Below are 22,654 nucleotides of genomic sequence, written 5' to 3' on the forward strand. Positions count from 1 at the left end.
TGAGTAGATTTTCTTGCAGAAGATAATCAAGGAGCTGTCTGTGTATGCATGTTTCGAGTATTTTCGAGAGGTGGGGCCGAATGGCTATGGGCCTGTAGTTTCAATAAGTGGAGTGTCCTCCTTCGTGAACTGGTATAATGTAAAACTGTTTCCAGATAGAGGGGACTGTGGATTCTTGGAGAGATCTCAAGATCTCTTTATAAGAACAGACACAGGGTAGGTTATTTAGTTAGTATTTAGTTAGAAGACAGCTTTAGGAAGATCTGTGTTAGATTATCTATTGAGACAGAGCAGGGCTTTAATTTGTTCACTAGTGATTTTAAGTAGGCAATGGGGACAGGTTTAAGTGAAAAAGATAGGTTTACAGTTGGAGGGAAGAGACTGGAAGAGTGACTACTTTGGGCTAGTTTGTTAATGGAGTCAATGAAATAGGAGTTGAGTAAAGTAGCGCTTTCCGGGGATGAGTTGTTATGGCAAGGGTTAGGTATACTGAGAAAAAAAGAAGTTATGTACTCACCATAACGTTCCATCTGAGTAGTTCTACTTCATTTGTCTTCAACCTATGGGTACCGGATCCGAGCCGGCAACTTCACTAGCATCTGCTCCGAGTTCCAAGCTCCTCCCCTTACCCATAATATGCCACTACTAGCTTCCAACCCCCAGATAGAGTTTGCTGCACCTTACACTGAACAAAGTGATCCCAAAAAACACTTTACACACCTAAAACCAGCTGTAATGCTGTCCATATGGTAAGGCCAGGGGGGAAGGAGGGAGGGATGGTTGAAGACAAATGAAGTAGAACTAATCAGATGGAACATTTTAGTGAGTATGTAACTTCTTCATCTGAAGTAGTTTGCTTCATTTGATCTTCAATCTGTGGAACAGAGTCCCCAGCTACTAAATACCTGGGTGGCCCTCATGTAAGAATACTCCGGAGCATCGCGGAACCAAAGGATGCTCTCCTTCGAAAAATCAAATCCAATTTACAGTGAGAAATAAAGGTAAGAGATAAAGACCAAGTAGCAGCAGAACTAATGTCGTCTAATGATACTCTCGAACAAAAGGCTGCAGACGTAGCCATGGACCTAGTCAAGTGAGCTTTAACCTGACACAGAGGAGAAAAACCTTTATCCTTGTAGATCTGAAGGATACATAGGGAGATCCACCTAGCAATGGTAACTTTAGAGATAGGTTTACCCAAAAAAGGTTTAGAAAAGGACACAAACAACTGGTCAGATTTACAAAATGTTTTGGTCCTGCATAAATAGAACCATAACTGTCTATGAACATCCAGCAAATGTACTTGTACTCCATTTTGTTTGTAAAATTTGGGAAGAAAACCGGTAAATTGATAGTCTGATTGATATTAACCTCTGCTTCTACTTTTGGGAGGAAAGAAGGAGTGGTGCGAAGAGAAACCCCTATCCTTGGGGAAAATCATGCATGGAACCTTGACAGACAACGCTTGCAGTTCTGAAACCCTCCTAGCAGAGGCAATAGCCACTAGAAATGCTGTTTTTCAAGACAAAAACCTAAGATCTGTGGTTGCTGAAGGTTCAAACGGAGGAGCAACCAATGCTTGAAGTACCACAGTAAGATCCCACAGGGAATGGGATCTTTGCCTGGAGGATGTAAGAGAAAGGTACATTTGATAAAAGCTTTGCACAATCTGGAAGAGGCTAAAAAAGCAGAATTCTCACCCATGTGAAAATGAGAAATGGCAGCTAGTTGAACCTTGACCATAGACGAGCTAGCCCCTTGTTGAAAAATATTTGCCAAAAAATCAAGAATAGCCGGAATGGGAGACGTGAATGGATCTAAACTCCTTTGAGAAGCCCAAAAGGAAAAAGGCTTCCATTTGCTGAGATAAATCTTCCTGGTGGACGACTTATGAGCTGCCACCAGAATAGATCTAACCGAAGAAGATAATCCAGGAGTCCTAGCAATTAAGAGAACTGGAGCAGCCAAGTTGTGAGCCTCAGACTGTCCAGATTCGGATGAAGGACCCTCGAGGGGTGCAAAATGAGATCCTGAATGGGATCCAAGGTGGAGCTACAAGATGAGACCAAAGAAAGGGAAACCATACCTGGCAAGGCCAAAATGGGGCAACTCGCTCCACTTCACGTTGGAAGGAGATGCAAAGAGATCGCAGCAGGGCCGACCCCACTCTAGAAAGATCTGCTCTGCTACTGAAGGATTCAAAGACTACTCATAAGGCATCAGAATAGTCTGGCTTAGTTTGTCCACTACAATGTTGGACTGTCCCGGAATATGCGTTGCTACCAGAAAATGACCGGTGGAGATCGCCCATTCCCAAACTCTCATGGCCTCGCGACAAAGGGGGTAAGATCTGGTCCCTCCCTGTTTGGTAATATACCAGACCACTGACATGTTGTCTTGACTGGATTTTAATGGTTCCCAGAGGTAGAAAGGCATGAAGGGCCTGCAACGCTAAAAGGACTGCCCTCATCTCCAGAACATTTATATGCAAACTGGTCTTAATCTGGGACCACATGCCTCGGACTGTCCTTCACGAACAATGCCCCCCCCACCCTAAATGGGAGGCATCCATGGTCACTGTGGCTTGGACAAGAGCTGGACCAAAAGGCCGTCCCTCCAAAATTTCTGAAGACTGCATCCACCAAAGAAGAGATGGCCTGAAGACTCGGCTGAGGTGTATTAGGTGTGACAATGGAAGATCCAACAGGGACCAATGCACCGCTAGAGTCCACAGCAGTACTCGCATATGAAATTAAGCATATGGAAGGAATGTTATCATCACTGCCATAGAATCTAGGGTCCTCAAGACAGACTCTGCTGAGGGAAGGTGAGATTGGTAAATGAAGGTGACAAGCATCCTTAGGTTTCAATCTGTCTCCGTGGTCAGGAAAACTTTTGTCTGTAGCATGTCTATCCATGCCCCCATATATTCTGTCACCTGGACAGGATTCAGAAGACATTTGGATGGGTTGATTGTAATCCCTAGACAGTGTGCAAGCTTTAGGAAATAATCTCTGGTCCAACAAAGTAGATGCTTGGTCGGAGCAGTAAGGAGCCAGTCGTCCAGGTAAGGGTAGACCTGAATCCCCTGAAGCCTCAGGTGAGCTGCTACTACTGCCATCACTTTGGTGAATACTCTGGGGGCTGTGGTGAGACCAAAGAGTAGGGCTCGAAACTGATAATGATTGGCTCCTAGCCAGAAGTTGAGAAACCTCCTGGAGCTTCTGTGCATCTTTATGTGATAGTAAGCATCTTGGAGGTCGAACGAGCAAATCCAGTCGCTCTCTTGCAGGTACAGCATGATGGACTGTAAAGTGACCATCCAGAACTTCTCTTTGGCAACTGACAGGTTCAGCATAGATAGGTCCAGAATGAGCCTTAAGTCCCCCGTCTTTTTTGGCACCAAAAAGAACCAGGAGTTCTGCGAGTCAGCAATTGATACTGTAAAAACTTGGACCTGAATCTAAAAACCTAAATTAAAACCTAACACACTTTACTAAACTGTAAACATAAAAGGAAATAATATAACCCTATCTGTGCTAATAAAACATTACCTCAAAATACCTAAAAATTAAAAAAAGAACAGTTGTAGTTTCCCCTGGAGTGGATGCTCGATCCAGACTGATCTAGGAGGACGGCTTTGATGGCTCATTTCTCTAGCAGCTTGGAAACCTCTAGTGCTGCTTCCTCCTTTTGCGTGGGTGGTATGTTTGGGAGGTGTTTGTAAGGTGTAGGAGGAACCACAAATGGGATCGACTAGCCTCTGGAAATTATCTGAAATACACAACGGTCTGATGACATGGACTCCCATGCCGCCAGGTGCAACAACAGGCGACCTCCGACTGCCTCCAGAGCAGAGCAGTCAGTCAACCCCTCAGGGTTACTGTGCGGACCTGTCAGAGAACAGTTCTCGAAACCCAAAATTCCTCGGACCCACCGCTGCCTCTGGGCCGGCATCTATCCTGTCCCCCTCTGCCTCTAGGGGAAGAAGAGCCCTGAGTATCCCGGGAATACTGTGACTTCCGGAACCACATCTTCTTTTGCCCTCGTTGATTCTGGGAAAAGGATATTTGAGGGTTCGAGAAGCGGATTCCAATGGCAGACAGTGTCTTCCTGTCTTTCTCACTCTGGGCCAAGGTGTCTCGGACAGTCTTACCAAAGAGGAAAGATCCATCATATGGGGCATTCGCAAAAGATGCCTTGAAGGGTTCCGTGAACTGACAATCTGAGCCAGGCATTATGCCTCATGGAAATGCCGGACCCAGCCACCCTAGCCGCTCCTTCAGTCACGTGTGAGAGGAGTCGCATGGATGTGTTTGAAACCACTGTCAAGTTAGCTATCCTCACAGAGAATGTAGCCCTGTCCTCCTGCGACAGACTTTGGGGAGACTCAGCCAGTTCCTTAACCAGGTCATGTTGTAGTCTAGTAATGTGGGCCAGATATTTCAGCGCCCTGATAGAAAAGGTTGCTGACACATAAACCTGCTTCCCTAGGCGGTCCATCATCCTAGACTCACGATCAGGAGGATGGACCGAGGAACTCTCCTGGGTTAGTTCCTTTTTGGTGGCAGCTGTTACTACCACAGTGTCTACAGGGGACCCTTTATTCCAAGCTGGTCTGTCTGTGGGGGCCTCAATATCTTGTCCAGGTGTTTAGGAATTGGTTCCACAGTGTCTGGCTCCTTCCAAGCCCGTGAGATGACCAAATCCACTAAAGAATTTGTGGGAGGGGACACCCAGAAAGTAGACGGGCCCGTGCCGAAAGCCTCCAGGAACAAAGATTCATCCAAAGAAGGTTTTGGGGCGGACCAACCTCCCCGCTGGCGTAAGATTTCCATGATGTCTCTGAAGGAGACATCCTCGGGAGGTGATCTGGGGGAACCTTCCCCACCCTCAAAATCAGTGTCCTCGGTGAGGGACTCCGGGAAGAAGTCCAAGTGCCTCCTTTTGCATGTATGCTTGTCAGGAACCTCTCTGGTGGGAATTTCCAGAGGGAACTCACAAACCACTTGTTGTTCCTCAGGGGGAAACCACCTGGGGTTCCTCGAGCATGGGCTATCCCTGTGGTAAAATGATGGGATTCACATACAAAGCAGCAGGAGTCAGGGCAGAGTCCGAAGATGTAGTCAGGGGTCTCGATCCATTGGAGAGAACCCTTTCCACAATGTCGAACACCAAGGGAGAGCGAGCTTCCTGGGACACCATTAAGGGAAACACTCTCCCCTCTGAATCGTGGATCGGAGCCAGGCACAAAGTAGATGGTGCTCTGAGGAGAGGGCCGTGACCCGACAAAGTCTGAGCCGATGGAAACAGCTCCACCCCCTCGGATCCAACACCCAGGCTCCGGCTCCGAAAGCCACTCAGATCTGAACTAGTCAGATCCAACACGCTCTAGGCAGCTGCCGGCATCAAGGAGAGAGGTACCATCAGCGCTGACTCCCTGACTAGGGGCACTCTCAGATCCATGTACTCCGAAAGTGAGGTTCGGATTGGAGAAGGAGATATAGGTGTAAAGAAGGGAAGCCAGCTCCCCCTTTCAGAGGGAGAGGGGGCTGGCAAGACTCCCATCTGAATTTGTGTGCGAATAAATCTCTGCACCATTTTATCCATGTCGACTTTAGAGATACTGTGGGTGGACCACGACAAAGCCACGGACTCCAACCTGGCGGGTCGAGGAACCAAGGATCTAGAGGGTGGTCTGGGATCCTCTGACTCCAGAGAAAATCTAGATCAGAGTTGAGTGGAGTCATGGTGCCTAGGTTGACATTTGGTAGGAGGTCTGGTCGAAGCCGAAAGGTCCTGGGATCTCCTTCTCTTTTCAGGTCTGTGCTCTCACTCCTTCTCTCTGCCTTTTCTACACTCCACTTCCACAGGCTTAGCAGCAGGAGGATGAGTCCCAGCCTAAGAGGGAGGAGAAGGAAGGACAGAAGCAGAAGGAGAGAAGCAGAAGAGGAGGCAGCCGCCTCCTTAGAAGGGAGCAGGCCCCTCATAACTAATTTGGCTCACCGATCCTTAAGGGCGCATGGGTTAAAACCCACACAAATAGCGCAATCAGTGGCTTAATTGGCCACACCCAAACAAAGTACGCAAAGAGTGTGGCCATCAGCAGGTGACAATTTGTGGCCACACTCAGTGCATCTCTTGAAAACTTGTTTAGGGAGACCAAACATATCCCACTAAACAACAAGAACAACTTTAAACGACACACTCCACTCACCAAACACTCAGATAAGCACACAGAAGGCGGGGGGGGGGGTGTAAGACAAACTACTACATACTGCCTAACTACCTAAAAACTAATAAACAAGCCCTAAACTCGATGAACCAGCGAAGGGGAGGAAGTGAGGGAAACCTACACTATCAAGTACACACACACAAAACACTAATCACTGAGAAAAAAAACCTACTCACAACTTGAAGCTCAAGAATCACGATGCATTGGATAGCCGCGGCAAATGAGATCTAGGGGTTGGAAGCTAGTGGTGGTGCATTATGGGTAAGGGGAGGAGCATGGAGCTCAAAGCAGATGTTAGTGAAGTTGCCGGCTCGGATCTGGTACCCACAGGTTGAAGAGCAAATGAAGTGCAGTACTTCAGATCCTGGGTTAAGGATCTTGGTAATGGTGCTCCAGAACTTTTTAGGATTGTTGTGATGCTATGTTCGAGGCTTTAGATAGAAGTTTTTTTTTTGTTTTTTATCCATATTGACTTCTTTATTTAGTGAGGTTGTGAAGTTCTTTATAGGTTTGAATGTGAATGGGGATTTTGTTGTTAGCCAGCTCTTCCCTGAATTCTCTCTCTTGTCCATTAGGCCCAGTGTGGACTGAGAAAGCCAAGGAGCAAGGAGTGACTTCACTCTGATTTTCCTAAGGGAAGCACGGAAATTGAAAATGTCTAGAAAAATACAGTTGAATTTGAAAACATCCTCCTCAAGCAGTGGGCTAAAGAGAAACCACCATTTTATGGCAGAGAGTCTACTGTTGAACTCATCAGGGTTGAAGTTAGTGAGACTATGGCACTCTCTGTACTTGTGTTACCTAATGTGATATAGAGAGTACCTTTGAATACTGGTGGGAAGGTGGTCACTGATAAAAACAGGCAGTGTTTTGGTGTTGTGGTACAAGTTTGGATTGGATACTAGGATCCAGTCTAGGACAGAGCTGGAGTTAGTTGACTTACTGTAGTGGGTAGGCGTTGAAATTAGTGAAACCGTGAAGATTTACACTAGAGGTAGGGATGTCAGTTGTCAATGTTTGCCAGTCCATGTTGACGTACCACAGTTGTACCTCTTGTGCTGGTACACAAATAAACGAGTCTTCATGGGTTATATTTAAGCAGTTTTATTCTATACAAACATCAGTGTAAAGGCTTACTTGACTACGACTAAATAACTTGTATACAAACTAACTGCTGCGATCATACATGCTCACTCAACTGGCTGATTTTACAAAATGGCACTAGGGATTGCACGAGTCTGTAATTTATACAAGCACGCACAGCCTCGTATGCTTCTTAAAGACATAGCACACACGCTACATTCTGATCTACATCAGTCTTAATGTTTCATAAGATGTGTAATGAGTGATCTAGGAGAGAAGATGTTCAAGGATGGGGAATACATATTGCAACAATCATAATTCTTTTTTTTGTGACTGTTAAGTCTGCAGCTGACTATTAAAAGTTCAGCAGGGTGAAAGCTGGGGAGTGAAACAGACAATGGGGACAGGTTAAGCTGGTCTAAATGTATTATAGCTACATCTTCTTTTTTTTTTTGACCCTGTCAGAGTAGAAGATATTGTACCCAGGGGGGGGAAGAATTTTGTTGTCTGCGATATGGCATTTAAGTCAAGTTTTGGAAAGAATTATTGTGTCAGGTGAGTGTTAGGCAATCAGTGAGTGAAATTCCCTAACTCTGTTGAAAATACTGTGAATATTCAAAGAGATTACAGTTAAGCACTTGGTAGAAGATTTGTAGTGAAAAACAGATGGTGGTGTGGGGAAGGTATCATGAGAGGGAGAGGAGTGAGGACTTACTCTTGGTGATTTGTAGCAGTGCAGGTATCTTAGAACTATTTGTGATGTATTCAGGCTTAGTTTTGTGAAGGTGTGGGGGGGACAAGCAGTTTGAATTTCTGCATGAAAAGGTTAAACAAGTTAAATAAATGGAGTGTTACAGTGATAGGGTAGGTTTCCTCCATGTTCCATAGTGGGTGGTAAAGACTGGGAGGCAAATTTATGGGAACAATTTCATTTGAGAAGAGGAAAGGTGAGAGAGGAGGAGAGGAGTAGTGATACAGATGAGAAACACATTTAGGAAGGGTGGGAAAGGTGGAGTGATGGAACTCCGAGAGAAATGAGAAGGGTAGAAAGGTGGGTAGTCCTGTGCAGGAAGAATAAGGTTGGGTGCTAAGGCAGTGGATAGTATGGAATTGCTGTTGGAAAAGCTTTGCACAGGATGAGTACTCGGAATGGTGTATAAAAAGTGTATGTAGTTTAGACTGAGGGTGAGTAGTAGTGGGGGAGGTGTGGGGAGAGTTTATTTTATTTATTTATTTATTTTACATTTGTTGACCGGGATAGTCCGACTGGATATATGTCCATTTTCAGCGGAGTCCCGGGGAGAAAAGCTCCGAAAGGGTTAACAATGACAGATAGTTACAGAGACAGGTTGACAATTTACATAATATACAATAAGAAAATGTTTTACAATAGCAGATATAATTAGTTACAGTACAGTATGTTAGAGATGATTAGTAACTAGCAGAGTAATACAAGAAATGGCCTAGTCTTTAGCTAATATTTGTTAATCTAAATTGACCTCAAAGGTTAGATTGCTCATAGGACTGTTGTGTTTGGTGAGAATAGAGTTAGTCTGGGTTTGTGCAAGGACAAAGCCAGTGAGATTTATGGTAGATTTTTAGTTCTTTTTTGAATTGATCTAGTGATGGTAACATTGTGAGGTTATTTGGAAGGGAGTTCCAAACCTTGCCAATGATATTTGCATAGAGTGTGTCACCACCTTGGTTATAGGACTTGGTTGTTTGTACTAAGAGTTTGTTTGAGGGAGAAGGTGTGCTTGAGAGGAAGGTAGTGTGTGTCAAGAGGTAGGGGTGAGAAAACTGTCCCAGGTATATCTTCTCAGACAAGAATTTGAAGGAATTCTCTCCTGTTCTCTCAGACAGATCAACCTTGGTTATCCCTTTACAGCCGAACCAGCCATACGGTCAGTCAAACTGGATGTCCTCATACCCTGTGCTTTGTTAGCCTTCCAAAGGGTCCCAAAAGTGGGAATACGCATTCCGATAGTCAGTAAGCTGATAAAGTGTTTCAGTGGAGATGTCCATCTCTGATTAACTAAAAGAATCAGGTAAATTTGTTTTCTCTTTCAACAATGAGAGGGCAAATGTATGGCTCCCAAATAAGCAACAAAATCTAGATCTGGGATTTCTGGCTGGAAGTGTTTGCATAGATACTTGTATAGCCAAAGTGTTTGCATAGGTACTTGAATACTCAATGCAGTTTGCAAAGACATTTTCCTCAGGTAGACAGCAAATGTCGAAGGTGTAAATAGGGAAGAAAGTGGTACCTGGGACATATATTCATGAACGGTAATGTGTTGGCAGACTTTAAAAATTTCCTACAGAGTACTCTGTCAGGAATAACTAAAAAACACTGAAGCACTGTGTCGAAAAGTGAACCAGGAACGAACCACCAACTAAAACAAATGCATTTATTCCACAAGTAACAAAATACGTATTGTGAGCGCTTTCATATAATAAAATATTATACTTCATCAGACAAAGATCCAACACATTCTGTTCATTTTAAACTTTCAAGTAATGGTGTCATCATGATGTCATTTCCTTTGTCTTAATTAATTACTTTCCAAATCAAACAATACATACTGCAAACACTACATTCACTACCATAAACACTTAGAAAATGAATAAAAAGTATTATGTCCTTATTGCCTTCAGCAGCCTACCTACTATAAACATGTATATATACTTACATAGAATACTTAAAATGCAATTATAAAATTTATATACACCTATTATTTTATATAAATTAATTAACTTAACCATTAAATACACTATAATCAAATGTCAATTCACTATAAAAATGTAAGTTCTGAAGTTCTAAAAAACATGTACATATATATATCTATCCTATACTACATTTTATCTCTCCACCTCTCCTATTAACACAACAGTTTATTATGATAATCAACTTTAGCAGCTTCTATATTTCTTTTAACCTATCTTTAATGGTGACAACTTTTGTTTCTTTTTAACGCTTTTAGTTTAAGTAAAGGTGCTATGGAGCTACGCTCATTACTGCCTGGCCAAGTGTCTGCTTGCAACCTTACTTGCCATTCTAATTTTTTAATTTCTAGGAAGTACATTCCATGATTTTTTATCATCAATTATAACTTGATCTACAATGGTGTAAGTAAATGAATGGTATGGATAACTATTGATGTGTTTTGCTAAAGCATTATTCATATTTAGTTTTTTTATTGCATATTCATGTTCATATATATGCTGAGACAATTTTCTTTCAGTTTTCCCTATATAATAGGCCAAGCATGATTTGCACTTGCTTAAATAAACTACAGCTTTTGATTCACAGTTATATTTGCCTTGTATTTGATATGTTCTATTTCTTACTAAAAACTCAGTGCTAACTTCTATTTTGTGGCACCATCTACAAAACCCATATTTTTCATACCTAGCATTTCAACACTCCTATGCAAATCATTGTATTTTAACAAATCTTTCAAATTTCTCCCTGTTTTATACACTTATAGTGATAAGTGGCCTATCTCCTACTATATTCCTTAACTCTTCTTCCTGATTTAGTACACTCCAATTTTTCTCAATTATTCTGTCAGGAATACTGAATAAGGAAATGAGTTTAACTAAGAAACTTATTTTTAAACTGGGATGCAGGATCGGAATTGTCTAGACATAGTAAAGCCTTGTTAGTTTAATTCTAGTGGCTGCCAAAAAAGCAATTACTAAAAAATGGAAATGAAAGTCTATGCCAACCAAACTTGCAGTAGTAAATATTACAACATGGATAAAAGGACATAAGTGGGATTTTTAGAAAAGGGTAGGAGTTAATTATATAGAAAAGAAATGGAAATTGCGGGAACAATACATGCAGAATAATGTTTTGGAGGCGGGATGAAGTTTAAAAGAAAACAAATTGAACAATTTATGTAATGTTGGTTTGATTATATTGTACAGAACAGTATATGTGACTGATAACGTTTATAAATGTAAACTTGGTAATATGGTTTGACTACATTTATATAAATGTACGTCTGCCTATGCCACAAGTGATAATTCAATAAAGTTGTTTAAAAAATACCCCATGTTAGATCTCCTAAAACAAGACTTGAATGAAGTACGTACAAAATCTGGCCAGAGAAGATTATTTTTAATGCAGCTTTACTGTGGATACAAGTGGGTGTTCTACAGGTCTAGATGTAAGATTAATTATGTATGAAGTACAAAATCTACAACTGTTTACATATAATTTAAGCCTCAGAGAGATGTCAGTAGTAAATTGGTCTCCTTGCTTTGTGAATATGATTTCATAGTACAACACTGACACTCTTGTGTCTAGTGCTTTAAGCTTGTAGATATTTAACAGTTACTATAAAAGAATAATTTGTTACTGTTATAGTGACTTACTGAATTTGTATTTGGGGACTGTTCATTCTCTCTCTTTCTGGCATTTTAACCTGTTCTAAGTGCTTGTCAGATGGAATTTTTGAATGATGTTGCTCATATGTACCCCTATTTGTTCTTCAAATGAATGGATACTTGTAACTAAGTATTTCTCCCTGCAAATAAAGGGGCTAATTATTAAAAAATCCCATAAGTAAGCCATAAAAGTAAGAAGTCCTAGCTTCACCATCACTGCACTACTAGCTTTCATCTAGGAACTGGAAAGTCACTTCAAATATAAAATAATTAAAATTGACGTCAGACTAATAGGATAAAACCATTCAACATACACTTCATTAATAAAATGTAAAGCAAGCTGCCAAATGCTCTACTCAGCACAAAACCAATTGCCCACTTACATCAATGAGAAACACTGAAGCACAGAAAAAAATGGGTAAATGGAAAATTATGAAATGATGTCTCTGCTCTGTTCGAGATAAGGTACAGCAGGATCACAGAACTCAAGTCTGTAAACTGTACCTTCAGCACTTGTCACAAAAATGTCCCTAAACGTGAAGTAACAAATATTGCATGTAACCCAGACCCATACATACACCATATTCCCACACCAACTGACACTCAAAGTGTGCGATAAAAATGTTCATATAATCCATTAATGTGCATATTTTGTTGCTTTTGTAGCCATATCATAAAAAAAACTGTGGCCCTAAATGCTAAAAGGGGTGGGGGATTTCACAAAGTACACACACAGTAAAGCTATGTGAATAAACTAAATAAGATGCACTACTAGTAAGTAAATTAATCCCCTAGAAAAAAATAAACCCAGCCACTGGGGATGCACAAGCCAGTGCATTTCTTCGTGCTGGTCCCAAGCCAGGATAAATGGTCAGGGTTGGGTCAGAAAGGGCATCTGGCGTAAAACATCTGCCAAATGAGATATGCGGAAACCAACAGATTTACATACCGGATAAGGTTAACAACGACCGCCACCAGTACTGTTAGCCGACAGGGTGCTGGCAGAAACTGGGCTACTGTTGGCTGAAGGAGGAGAAGGAGAAGAAGAGGGGGAAGGCATGCCCGAAGGCAGGAGGAGAGGAGAAAGGTTAGGAGTGTGGTAGTGAGGGTAGGAACTTTGAATGTTGGCAGCATGACTGGTATAGGGAGAGAGCTAGCTGATATGATGGACAGAAGGAAGGTTGATATATTTTGTGTACAAGAGGCCAGGTGGAAGGGAAGTAAGGCCAGGTGTACTGGAGGTGGGTTCAAATTGTTCTAACATGGTGTGGATGGGAGGAGAAATGGGGTAGGGGTTATCCTGAAGGAATGGTATACCAAGAGTGTTTTGGAGGTGAAAAGAGTGTTGGATAGAGTGATGTTTATAAAGCTGGAAATTGATGGTGTAATGATGAATGTTGTTAGTGCATATGCTCCGCAAGTTGGGTGAGAAAGAAAAATTATGGAGTGAGTTGGATGAAGTGGTGATGACTGTACCCAAGGGTGAGAGAGTGGTGATCGGAACAGATTTCAATGGGCATGTTGGTGAAGGGAACAGAGGGGATGAGGAAGTGACAGGTAGGCATGGTGTTAAGGAAAGGAATGCAGAAGGTCAGATGGTAGTGGATTTTGCAAAAAGGATGGACATTTGGATATTTTTAACAAGAGGGAGGAGCATAGGGTGACATACAAGAGTGGAGGGAGATGCACACAGGTGGATTACATCCTATGCAGGAGGGCCAGTTTGAAGGAAATTGGAGACTGTAAAGTGGTGACAGGGGAAAGTGTAGTTAGGCAGCATATAATGGTGGTCTATAGAATGACATTGATGATCAAGAAGAGGAGGAGGAGTGTGAGGGCAGCACCAAGAATCAAATGGTGGAAATTGAAAAAGGGTGATTGTGAGGTGGATTTCAGGGAAGAGTTACAACAGGCACTGGGTGGCAGTGAAGTGTTACTGAATAGCTGGGTAACTACAGCAGAGCTAGTAAGGGAGACTGCTAGAAAGGTGCTTGGTGTGACATCTGGACAGAGGAAGGAGGACAAGGAGACATGGTGGTGGTGGAATGAGGAAGTACAGGAGAGTATAGAGAGAAAGAGGTTGGTGAAGAAGTGGGATTGTTAGAGAGATGAAGAAAGTAGACAGGAGTATAAGGAGATGAGGTGCATGGTAAAGAGAGAGGTGGCAAAGGCTAAGGATAAGGCATATAGAGAGTTGTATGAAAGGTTGGACACTAAGGAGGGAGAAAAGGACCTGTACCGATTGGCTAGACAGTGGGACCGAGCTAGGAAATATGTGCAGCAGGTAAGGGTGATAAAGGATAATGAGAGAAACATACTCACTAGCGAGGAGAATGTGCTGAACAGATGGAAGGAGTACATTGAGGGGTTGATGAATGAAGAGAATGAGAGAGAGAGAGAGAGAGAAGGTTGGATGATGTGGGGATAGTGAATCAGGAAGTACAATGGATTAGCAAGACGGAAGTAAGGATAGCTATGAACAGGATGAAGAATGGAAAGGCTGTTGGTCCAGATGACATACCTGTGGAAGCTTGGAGGTGTTTAGGTGAAATGACAGTGGAGTTTTTAACCAGATTGTTTAATGAAATCATGGAAAGTGAGAGGATGCCTGAGGAGTGGAGATAAAGTGTTTGGCACCGAGTTTTAAGAATAAGGGTGATGTGCAGAGCTGTAGTAACTACAGAGGGATAAACTGATCAGTCACAGCATGAAATTATGGGAAAGCTAGGTTAAGAAGGGAGGTGATGATTAGTGATCAGCAGTATGGTTTCATGCCAGGAAAGAGCACTACAGATGCGATGTTTGCTCTGAGAGTGTTGATGGAGAAGTACAGAGAAGGTCAGAAGGAGTTGCATTGTGTCTTTGTGGACTTAAAGAAAGCATATGACAGGGTGCCTAGAGAGGAGTTGTGGTATTGTATGAGGAGGTCAGGAGTGGCAGAGAAGTATGTAAGAGTGGTACAGGATATGTACAAGGGTAGTGTGACAGCAGTGAGATCTGCAATGGGAGTGACAGATGCGTTTAAGGTGGAGGTGAGATTACATCAAGGATCATCTCTGAGCCCTTTCTTATTTGCACTGGTGATGGACAGGTTGACAGACAAGATCAGACAAGAGTCCCCGTGGACAATGATGTTTGCAGACAACATTGTGATCTGTAGTGAGAGTAGGGAACAGGTTGAGGAGACCCTGGAGAGGTGGAGATATGCTCTAGAGAGGAGAGGAATGAAGGTCAGCCAGACTAAGACAGAATATATGTGTGTGTGAATGAAAGGGAGGAAAGAGGAATGGTGAGGATGCAGGGAGTAGAGTTGGCGAAGGTGGATGAGTTTAAATACTTGGGATCAACAGTTCAGAGTAATGGCGAGCGTGGAAGAGAGGTGAAGAAGCGAGTACAGGCAGGGTAGAGTGGGTAGATAGAGTGTTAGGGGTGATTTGTGACAGACGAGTACCAGTAAGAGTGAAAGGAAAGGTCTACAAAAGGGTAGTGAGACCAGCTATGTTATATGGGTTGGAGACAGTGGCATTGACAAAAAGGCAGGAGCTGGATGTGGCAGAGTTAAAGATGTTAAGATTTGCACTGGGTGTGACGAGGGTAGACAAGATTAGGAATAAGTATATTAGAGGGTCAGCCCAGGTTGGACAGTTTGGAGACAAAGCCAGAGAGGCGAGATTGCATTGGTTTGGACATGTGCTGAGGAGGGATGCTGGATATATTGGGGAAAGGATGCTAAGAATGAAGCTGCCAGGTAAGAGGAAAAGAGGAAGGCCTAAGATAAGGTTTATGGATGTGGTTAGAGAGGACATGCAGGTGGTTGGTGTGACAGAGCACGATGCAGAGGACAGGAAGAAATGGAAACAGGTGATCCGCAAGAAGAAGAAGAAGAAAAGATAAAAAAATAAAAGATGAAAAATGTTAATGAAAGCTAATAAAAACACAAAACAATACTTGATAAGCAACTAGCCAGTCAACAATTGACACTGTATGAATTTGGACTTGAATCTAAAAACCTAAATTAAAAACTAACACACATTACTAAACTGTAAACATAAAAAGAAATAATACAACCCTATCTCTACTAATAAAACATTACCTCAAAATACCTGCTCACAGTACATAAATCCCTAATGAAATTAAATTAGATTAGCTTGTCAAAATCAATAAGAAATGGTAATTCAAAGTATTATATAAAACAGAATACTGGAACAAAACAGTAATTCAAACTAAAACAATACATTAAAACAGAGTAACACTCTGAGAACTGGTTCATGTATACATGAAACATTTTGCATTTAAGAAACTCCTTTTGTGAATCATGGATTAACCTAGTCAAAAACCTCATTCCTGAGCCTACAGTATAATGTGTTTCATACAAACACCAGCTGCCTCTGTACATTCCATATACACGCACACATCATTGTGTACACACAACTTCCTAAGTCTCTCCAAAAAACATGCAACAGGTTTGGAAATCAGTAACTATATACTGACTGTTTTATTACTCTATATTTTGGGGATCAAAACCACACAAAAATATGACAGGTTCCATAAATTATGTTGCTGTCCAATATCCCATCCTCCATGATTTCTAACATTACTTTCCCTTTAGCTCCCATCTCTGCTTTTCTTGAAGACGCAAGTAAGATGTCTCTGAAAGTGCATTTTTACAAGAAATGGTATTTGTAGATTGGAAGCTGATTAACCTCCACCTCCTCTTTTGCTGCATCAAAAGTTAGGACTTAGTCAAATGCTGAAACCTTTTAAAATCAGAAACCTATACATGCTAAGGAAAGCCACAGAGCAGCCTGTTGATCTACTTCTGTGAGCAATGAAATGTAATGAAGGGGCAAAGACGATGAACACGTCACATGTGAACAGGGGTACCTACAACTGCAGGTGCACTAAACCACTTAAAAAGAGGAGGACACTGAAAACAGGTAGCTACCAGTGCTGTACTACAAGTTTGAAAAACAGAATAATTCCTCTGCAAGTTGTGTTGATAACCTGACAGACTATTTCTCCTAAGAGTTCACAAACATCATTGAGCATATAAGGAGTAAATGAAAAACTACTACAGATGTACAAAGAAGAAATTGTGGGCATCCCATGTACCATTTCATGCAATACCTGAAACTTGAACGAGTCTCTTTGGGAGCCCAAGCCATGGTGCTTGTACCACACAATACCATCGTTGATGTCTTGCTGAGTGAAGGATGTGGTTGGTGTAGCTGCTCTCCCATCTGGCAAATGCTGCCAATCATCTGCCGGGCTATCTGCTGGCATGGGTGCCAGAACAATCACTTCACCTATGAAGAAAATTGAAGTTTAATGTAGAGTTTGCTAATACAGTGTACATGACAGCACATAATGGTCGAATCCTACCCACCATTCTGATCTACTGGTGTTTTAATTACAAACGACCCGAAAAACAGTTCATGCTCTAATCACTTCCTGTCACTGTGCACTTAGATTATGAATTATCAGCTTCCAGTAAAGAATTCAGCTACTGCACATATGACTCACAGATAAGAAATTACATTCACTGTTATAAATTCCCACAAACATGTTTCTCTTCTATTTAAATTTTTTTCTTAATTTCATATTTTAATCAGCTACACATTCCACTACTTAAACTTCAGATCTGAACATTCACCACAAAAATCAAAAATGATGGGGCATATCACTACTAAACTATTCATTACTGGACTAAAAGGATGCTCAACCCTTTCCAGATAAGAACTAGTGTCCAAAATGTTAAAACGTCCAGAGACTGTCCCTTCTGCCATCACAGAAAGGCTGTTTTCAATGACATAATGTTCATATTACAGGAAATTCAATGCACAGACACAATGCTTCAGCTGACAAAACTCAGCAGCAAGCATTGATAATCATCAAATCTTCCCAGTCTCTACTAAATGTTAGATTTAATCCAAAATAAAGATTCTTCTCCACACAGGAAACAGAATCAAACTAAGCAGGTAAATGCTAGTTCAATGACAAATTCAAAAGTATCAAGTAAAACAAAAACAAACAAAACAAAAACAGCTAACACAACACTGTATAAAACATTTGTTTAATCTAAAAACATAAAAACAGTAGAAAGTATATAACTGACAAGCACTTTCACACCAAAGGTGCTTCATCAGATCTAAAAACAAACTAACTAACAGTGCTTAAATGCAGTCAGGAAAGTTAAAGATCACCTGGTCAAGACACAAGACCTCAGCAAGGGTTTTAAAGGTATATGTTCATTTAATTCTTTCCCCTCTGTCAGATTGTAAACTTAACATCCATTTAATTTATAAGCATTCTGTTTTTGTTATAATATCACCTCCTCTGGCTCCTACATTCAATAATTCCAAAACTAAAAACTTAAGTGTGTGTTCAATACCAGTGTTACAAATATGCTTACATAAAGCATTCCTACTGTCACACCTGCTTATTTCAATTATAGTCAGCTACAGGTCCCCCTCCATGACTCAGGACACCTACTCCTCCTACCTGAACCTACATGACTCCATCAAGGTACCCCCTCACATCCTGATCCTTGGTGACTTCAACTACCCAACCACAGACTGGGTGAACTATTCCTGCTGTAATGCACTCACCCAATAATTCCTTGACTTCATTAGTTCTAATGCTCTAGACCAGCTTGTCTCATCCCCCACAAGGGGAGATAACACTCTACACTTGGTTCTCGCCAACAAGGGTGACCGCTGCACCACCACCATAGTAAGTTCTTTCCTGATGAGATCAGACCATCGGTCTGTCTCATTCAAAGTTTCTATCCCATCCAACTACCCCCCCCCCCAGCCGTAACCAGGCTAATAAACTTCTCAAAAGCTGACTACAACCCTCTAAGGGAGGGTAGTAGCTTCACACCACCACCCCCTCAGAGGATGCAGACAATTATGCTGAACAGTATGCCAGTGCAGTATACAGGCACCTCTACAACTGCATGGACTCATACCGAACTGAACTAAAACCTGCTCCTCAAGGAAACTTAAACATATCTGGTGGACATCGTTTATCAACAGGCTTTACAACAAAAGGAAGAAACTGTTGTCCAAGGGTAAAAAGGCACAAATTTCCAATTGGAAAAACTCCCTCCTTAGCCTCAACATGCAATTAGATCACTAATGAAAACCTCCAAAGCCAATTATGAAGCAACACTAGCCTCCGAAACAAAGGGCAACCACAAAGCTTTTTTCAGTTACGTTGGGATCCTCCTTGGCAAAGCACAGGTTTGTTCTGAATTAGTTCTTAATTACAATTACACTGATCCTGTTGACTTACCCAACCTGCTAGCAGAGAGGTTCAGTGCAAACTTCACCCCCCCTGCCCCCCCAAAGGCCCATTCGACATCCCCAATACTTTTCCTGCACCTCACATCTCTGTAGATCGTGTTAAAGGCCCTCTCCAAGGCAAGGAACACAGCTATCAACCAGATAGTATCTCAGTCTGTATTCTGCATCATCTCCAGCAAAAATTAGCCTCGCCACTGAGCACCCTTATTCAACCACAGCCTAAGTACAGGGTTCATTCCAGCAGAGTGGAGAACTGCCACTGTCATCTCCTTGCACAAATGTGGGGCCACTACTGACCCTGGAAACTACTGCCCCATTAGCTTGACAAGTCTGATCTGTAAGGTCATGGATCATATTATTATGGACCTCATAAACTAGGACATAGGCAATCTCCAAGCATTTGACCCCACCCAGTTCAGATCTGTCAAGGGCAGATCTTGCCTGGTGAACCTGGTTGACTTTTTTGAGACTGTCATCAAGGCCCTGGATGAGGGAAAGTCAGTACATGTAGCTTACCATGACTTGGCCAAAGCTTTTGACACAATCTCCCACTCGGGCATTATCAAAAAGCTAACACAACTTAAAAAATATTCCAAGGCTCAGTTTTGGATCATGAGGCAGACCTAAAAGGGAGATGGTGCTATTTCGTTACGCAAAACTCCGCACTTGACAAACCTATTGTTTTTCTAAATATTTATGGACCATGTACAAAACAGCAAGATTTCATCGTGGAAATCAATAATATATTAATTAAATTCCTAAATCACTATCACATTATTGGGGGAGATTGGAACTCAGTTATCAACCCAAACACAAACTGTAAGAATGGTTAGAATTCCTACAACATTCAAGCATCACAAGCACTGGCTGAACTCATTTCTGATTTTACCCTAATAGATCCGATCTCGTTAGGAGAAGACATTCAAAAAAATAATATCTACACATATTATTCAAAATGTCATAATTCTTGGTCACGTCTGGACTTTTATCTTATCTCAAGAAAATTTTGTTAGAGGTGAAATAAAATACATGGCGGAACCTAGATTCTTTTCAGATCACTTGACCTCTCAAGCATTTTGACAAAAAGGATAAGGAGCCCTAACTGGTCCCTAACTAATAATCTATTATATAAACCGGAGGTGGAAGAGGAGATCCTTGAAACCTTATCAGAACTGGGAGCATGTATGGAGACCTCTGAAATTCCATATGATATCCAGTGGGCTGCATGTAAAGCAAAACTCAGAGGGATTTCAATTCAGAAAGCTGCATACCTCAAGAAGTTAGGGAAAGACAAGGAACACAAATGAATGGCCAAAGTCAAACAACTTGATACAAATTACCAACTGAACCAAAGCCCTGACTTAGAAAAGCTATCATCAAAACACAAAAAGAACTATCTGACTTGCACAACTCTAGCTACTCCTTGCAGGAGCTCACATTTATTGCTAAATACTCTGAGTGGACATAAACCCCATCTAGAGCTTTAGCAAGAATTAGAGAAAATAAACAGGATGCCTCTAGGATAACCTTAATCCACTTCCAAGATAAAGTTTATAATACAGACTAACAAATTATTTTAGTCTTTCACCAGCTACACTCAGACATGTATGGGAGGAACAATCATCAAACTTTTTACCAAAATATTGAAGCCTTTTTGGACAAACTCACTTCTCCTAAACTTAACAATAACCAAAAAGCGCTCATTAATTCCCCTTAAATCAACAGGAAATTCTAGACGTCATCAGGAAATTGAAATCAGGAAAAGCCCAGGGCCCTGACGGATTCACGCCGGACTTCTACAAAACCTTTAACAAGAAATTGTCAATTCATTTGAAAGTTTACAAGTACATTAAACTAAAAGGCATATCTGATCTTTATTTAAATAGTTCCAAAACAATATTTATACCCAAACATAATACAGATAAATCAAAGCCGCATAACTACAAACCTATTTCCCTAATTAACGTTGATATAAGCATTTTATCCTCATTACTTGCAGAAAGACTGAAAAAAGTTATTACCCTTTTAGTATCACCTTTACAAGCCGGACGTATGCAGGCACACATGGGACAATACGTTAATGTTAGAGTCCATTATTCTTCTCACCAAGAAGGACAGAAACCCGAGATATACATTGATTTTAGATGCATTTGACAAAGTTAATTGGTCTTTTCTATTTGCTACCTTATCTCAGTTCAATATCCCCAATGAGTTCATTAATCGAATTAAAATGCTCTACAATAGCGCACAAACATACCTATACATAAATAAAACATTACCACCTCCTACAAAAATCTGGAATGGAACTAGGCAGGACTGCCCACTTTCTCCCCTTCTATTTAATCTTTACATAGAGCCCATTTTCTTATTCATTTCACAAAATACCTTTTATTCAATCCCTAAAATTCTAAACATTAATGTATCCTTATCCACATTTGCGGATGACATAAATATATATTTTGAGCACCCTAATACTGACTTGGAAAAAATAATCACAACCATCAACACATGCTCATTTGTATCAGACTATAAAATACATCAAAAGAAATCTCATATCTTTCCTATTAACCCCCTAAATCATAAGGAAAGTTCCTTCCCAAACTCCCCTTTTACCACAAGCTACTCCTGTAAATATCTTGGGTTATGTTATGATAATGAACACCAGTCTATATTACAGGAAAACCTTTTTACATCATGGTCATACATCTCCCAAGACTTAAAATTACCTATGTAATCTAGAGGAGCCATTATTAAAATATTCTTCCAAAACTGCTAAATCATCTTAATGCATCTTTGACAAATATCCCTAACTCTTTTTCTTAGAGTAAATAAAGAACTCGCCAGATTTATCTGGTTTCCCAAGGCAGTTAGAAAAAGCTATCCAAGATTAGCGTACCCCAACGATAAAGGAGGTTTGAACCTTCCAGACTTGCAGCTGCATTTCAAGATAATATCTATTAACAGAATCTTCCAAATATCAAACTTCTGCCCAGGCAAAGAACCATGGGCCCCCTATGTGGGTGAGGTTGTGGCATCGACATGTATTAAATACGGGCATCAATCCCAGGGCTCTACCTTTCATACTTCCAACAAATTAGCTATATCCTAAAGCATAAAATTAAAATTTTACAAGATCTCTTAAAATCTCTCAATCTGGACAAAGCTTTCTTTCTGTTACAATGATTCATCTGAACCCAAACATGAAAATGAATGACAGAATGATAAACCTCTGATTTCTCATGGTTGAAAGACTGTTCAATATGGGATATATATAAACAAAAGATAAATCACTACATGATTTAAAACTAATTTTGGGGGGTAAATAATAAATACACTATTACTCTAAGACATGTTAGGGAGATCATATTATGCAAAAAGTACAGTTTTGTACCTACCATAAATGTAGATGTCCGATTGGTATGCATCTGCAGTCCTTACATAAGGGTTGTCCTGCCTCAGGCAGCCCTTCGGTCGGCCAGATTCCAAAGTCTGGGTCCGGCGTCGGCTGATGTCGCCCTTTCCCTGACGTCAGAGCGCCTGGGGTATAAAAGTGTCAGCTGACGCCATCTTCCTCAGTTTTTCTTGCCCCAGATGCCAGGTGCCCTCTAAGGAAGGCTAAATTTGGAGAGATGCA

At 41.3% G+C, this 22,654-nt stretch overlaps 1 protein-coding gene across 1 annotated transcript in view; it reads right to left on the minus strand.

Annotated features, from left to right (window-relative positions):
• Positions 1 to 22,654, minus strand: part of LOC122792799 (extracellular matrix organizing protein FRAS1-like) — a 4,352,848-nt gene that overhangs the window by 2,429,236 nt on the left and 1,900,958 nt on the right. The window contains exon 31 of the mRNA XM_044060368.1: positions 16,841 to 17,019. Within this exon, the coding sequence (XP_043916303.1) occupies positions 16,841 to 17,019 (179 nt within the window). The remainder of the gene's footprint in view (positions 1 to 16,840; positions 17,020 to 22,654) is intronic.

Source organism: Protopterus annectens, chromosome 2.part0, assembly GCF_019279795.1.
Source record: "Protopterus annectens isolate FY-2018-M chromosome 2.part0, PAN1.0, whole genome shotgun sequence".
NCBI classification, from domain to species: domain Eukaryota; kingdom Metazoa; phylum Chordata; order Ceratodontiformes; family Protopteridae; genus Protopterus; species Protopterus annectens.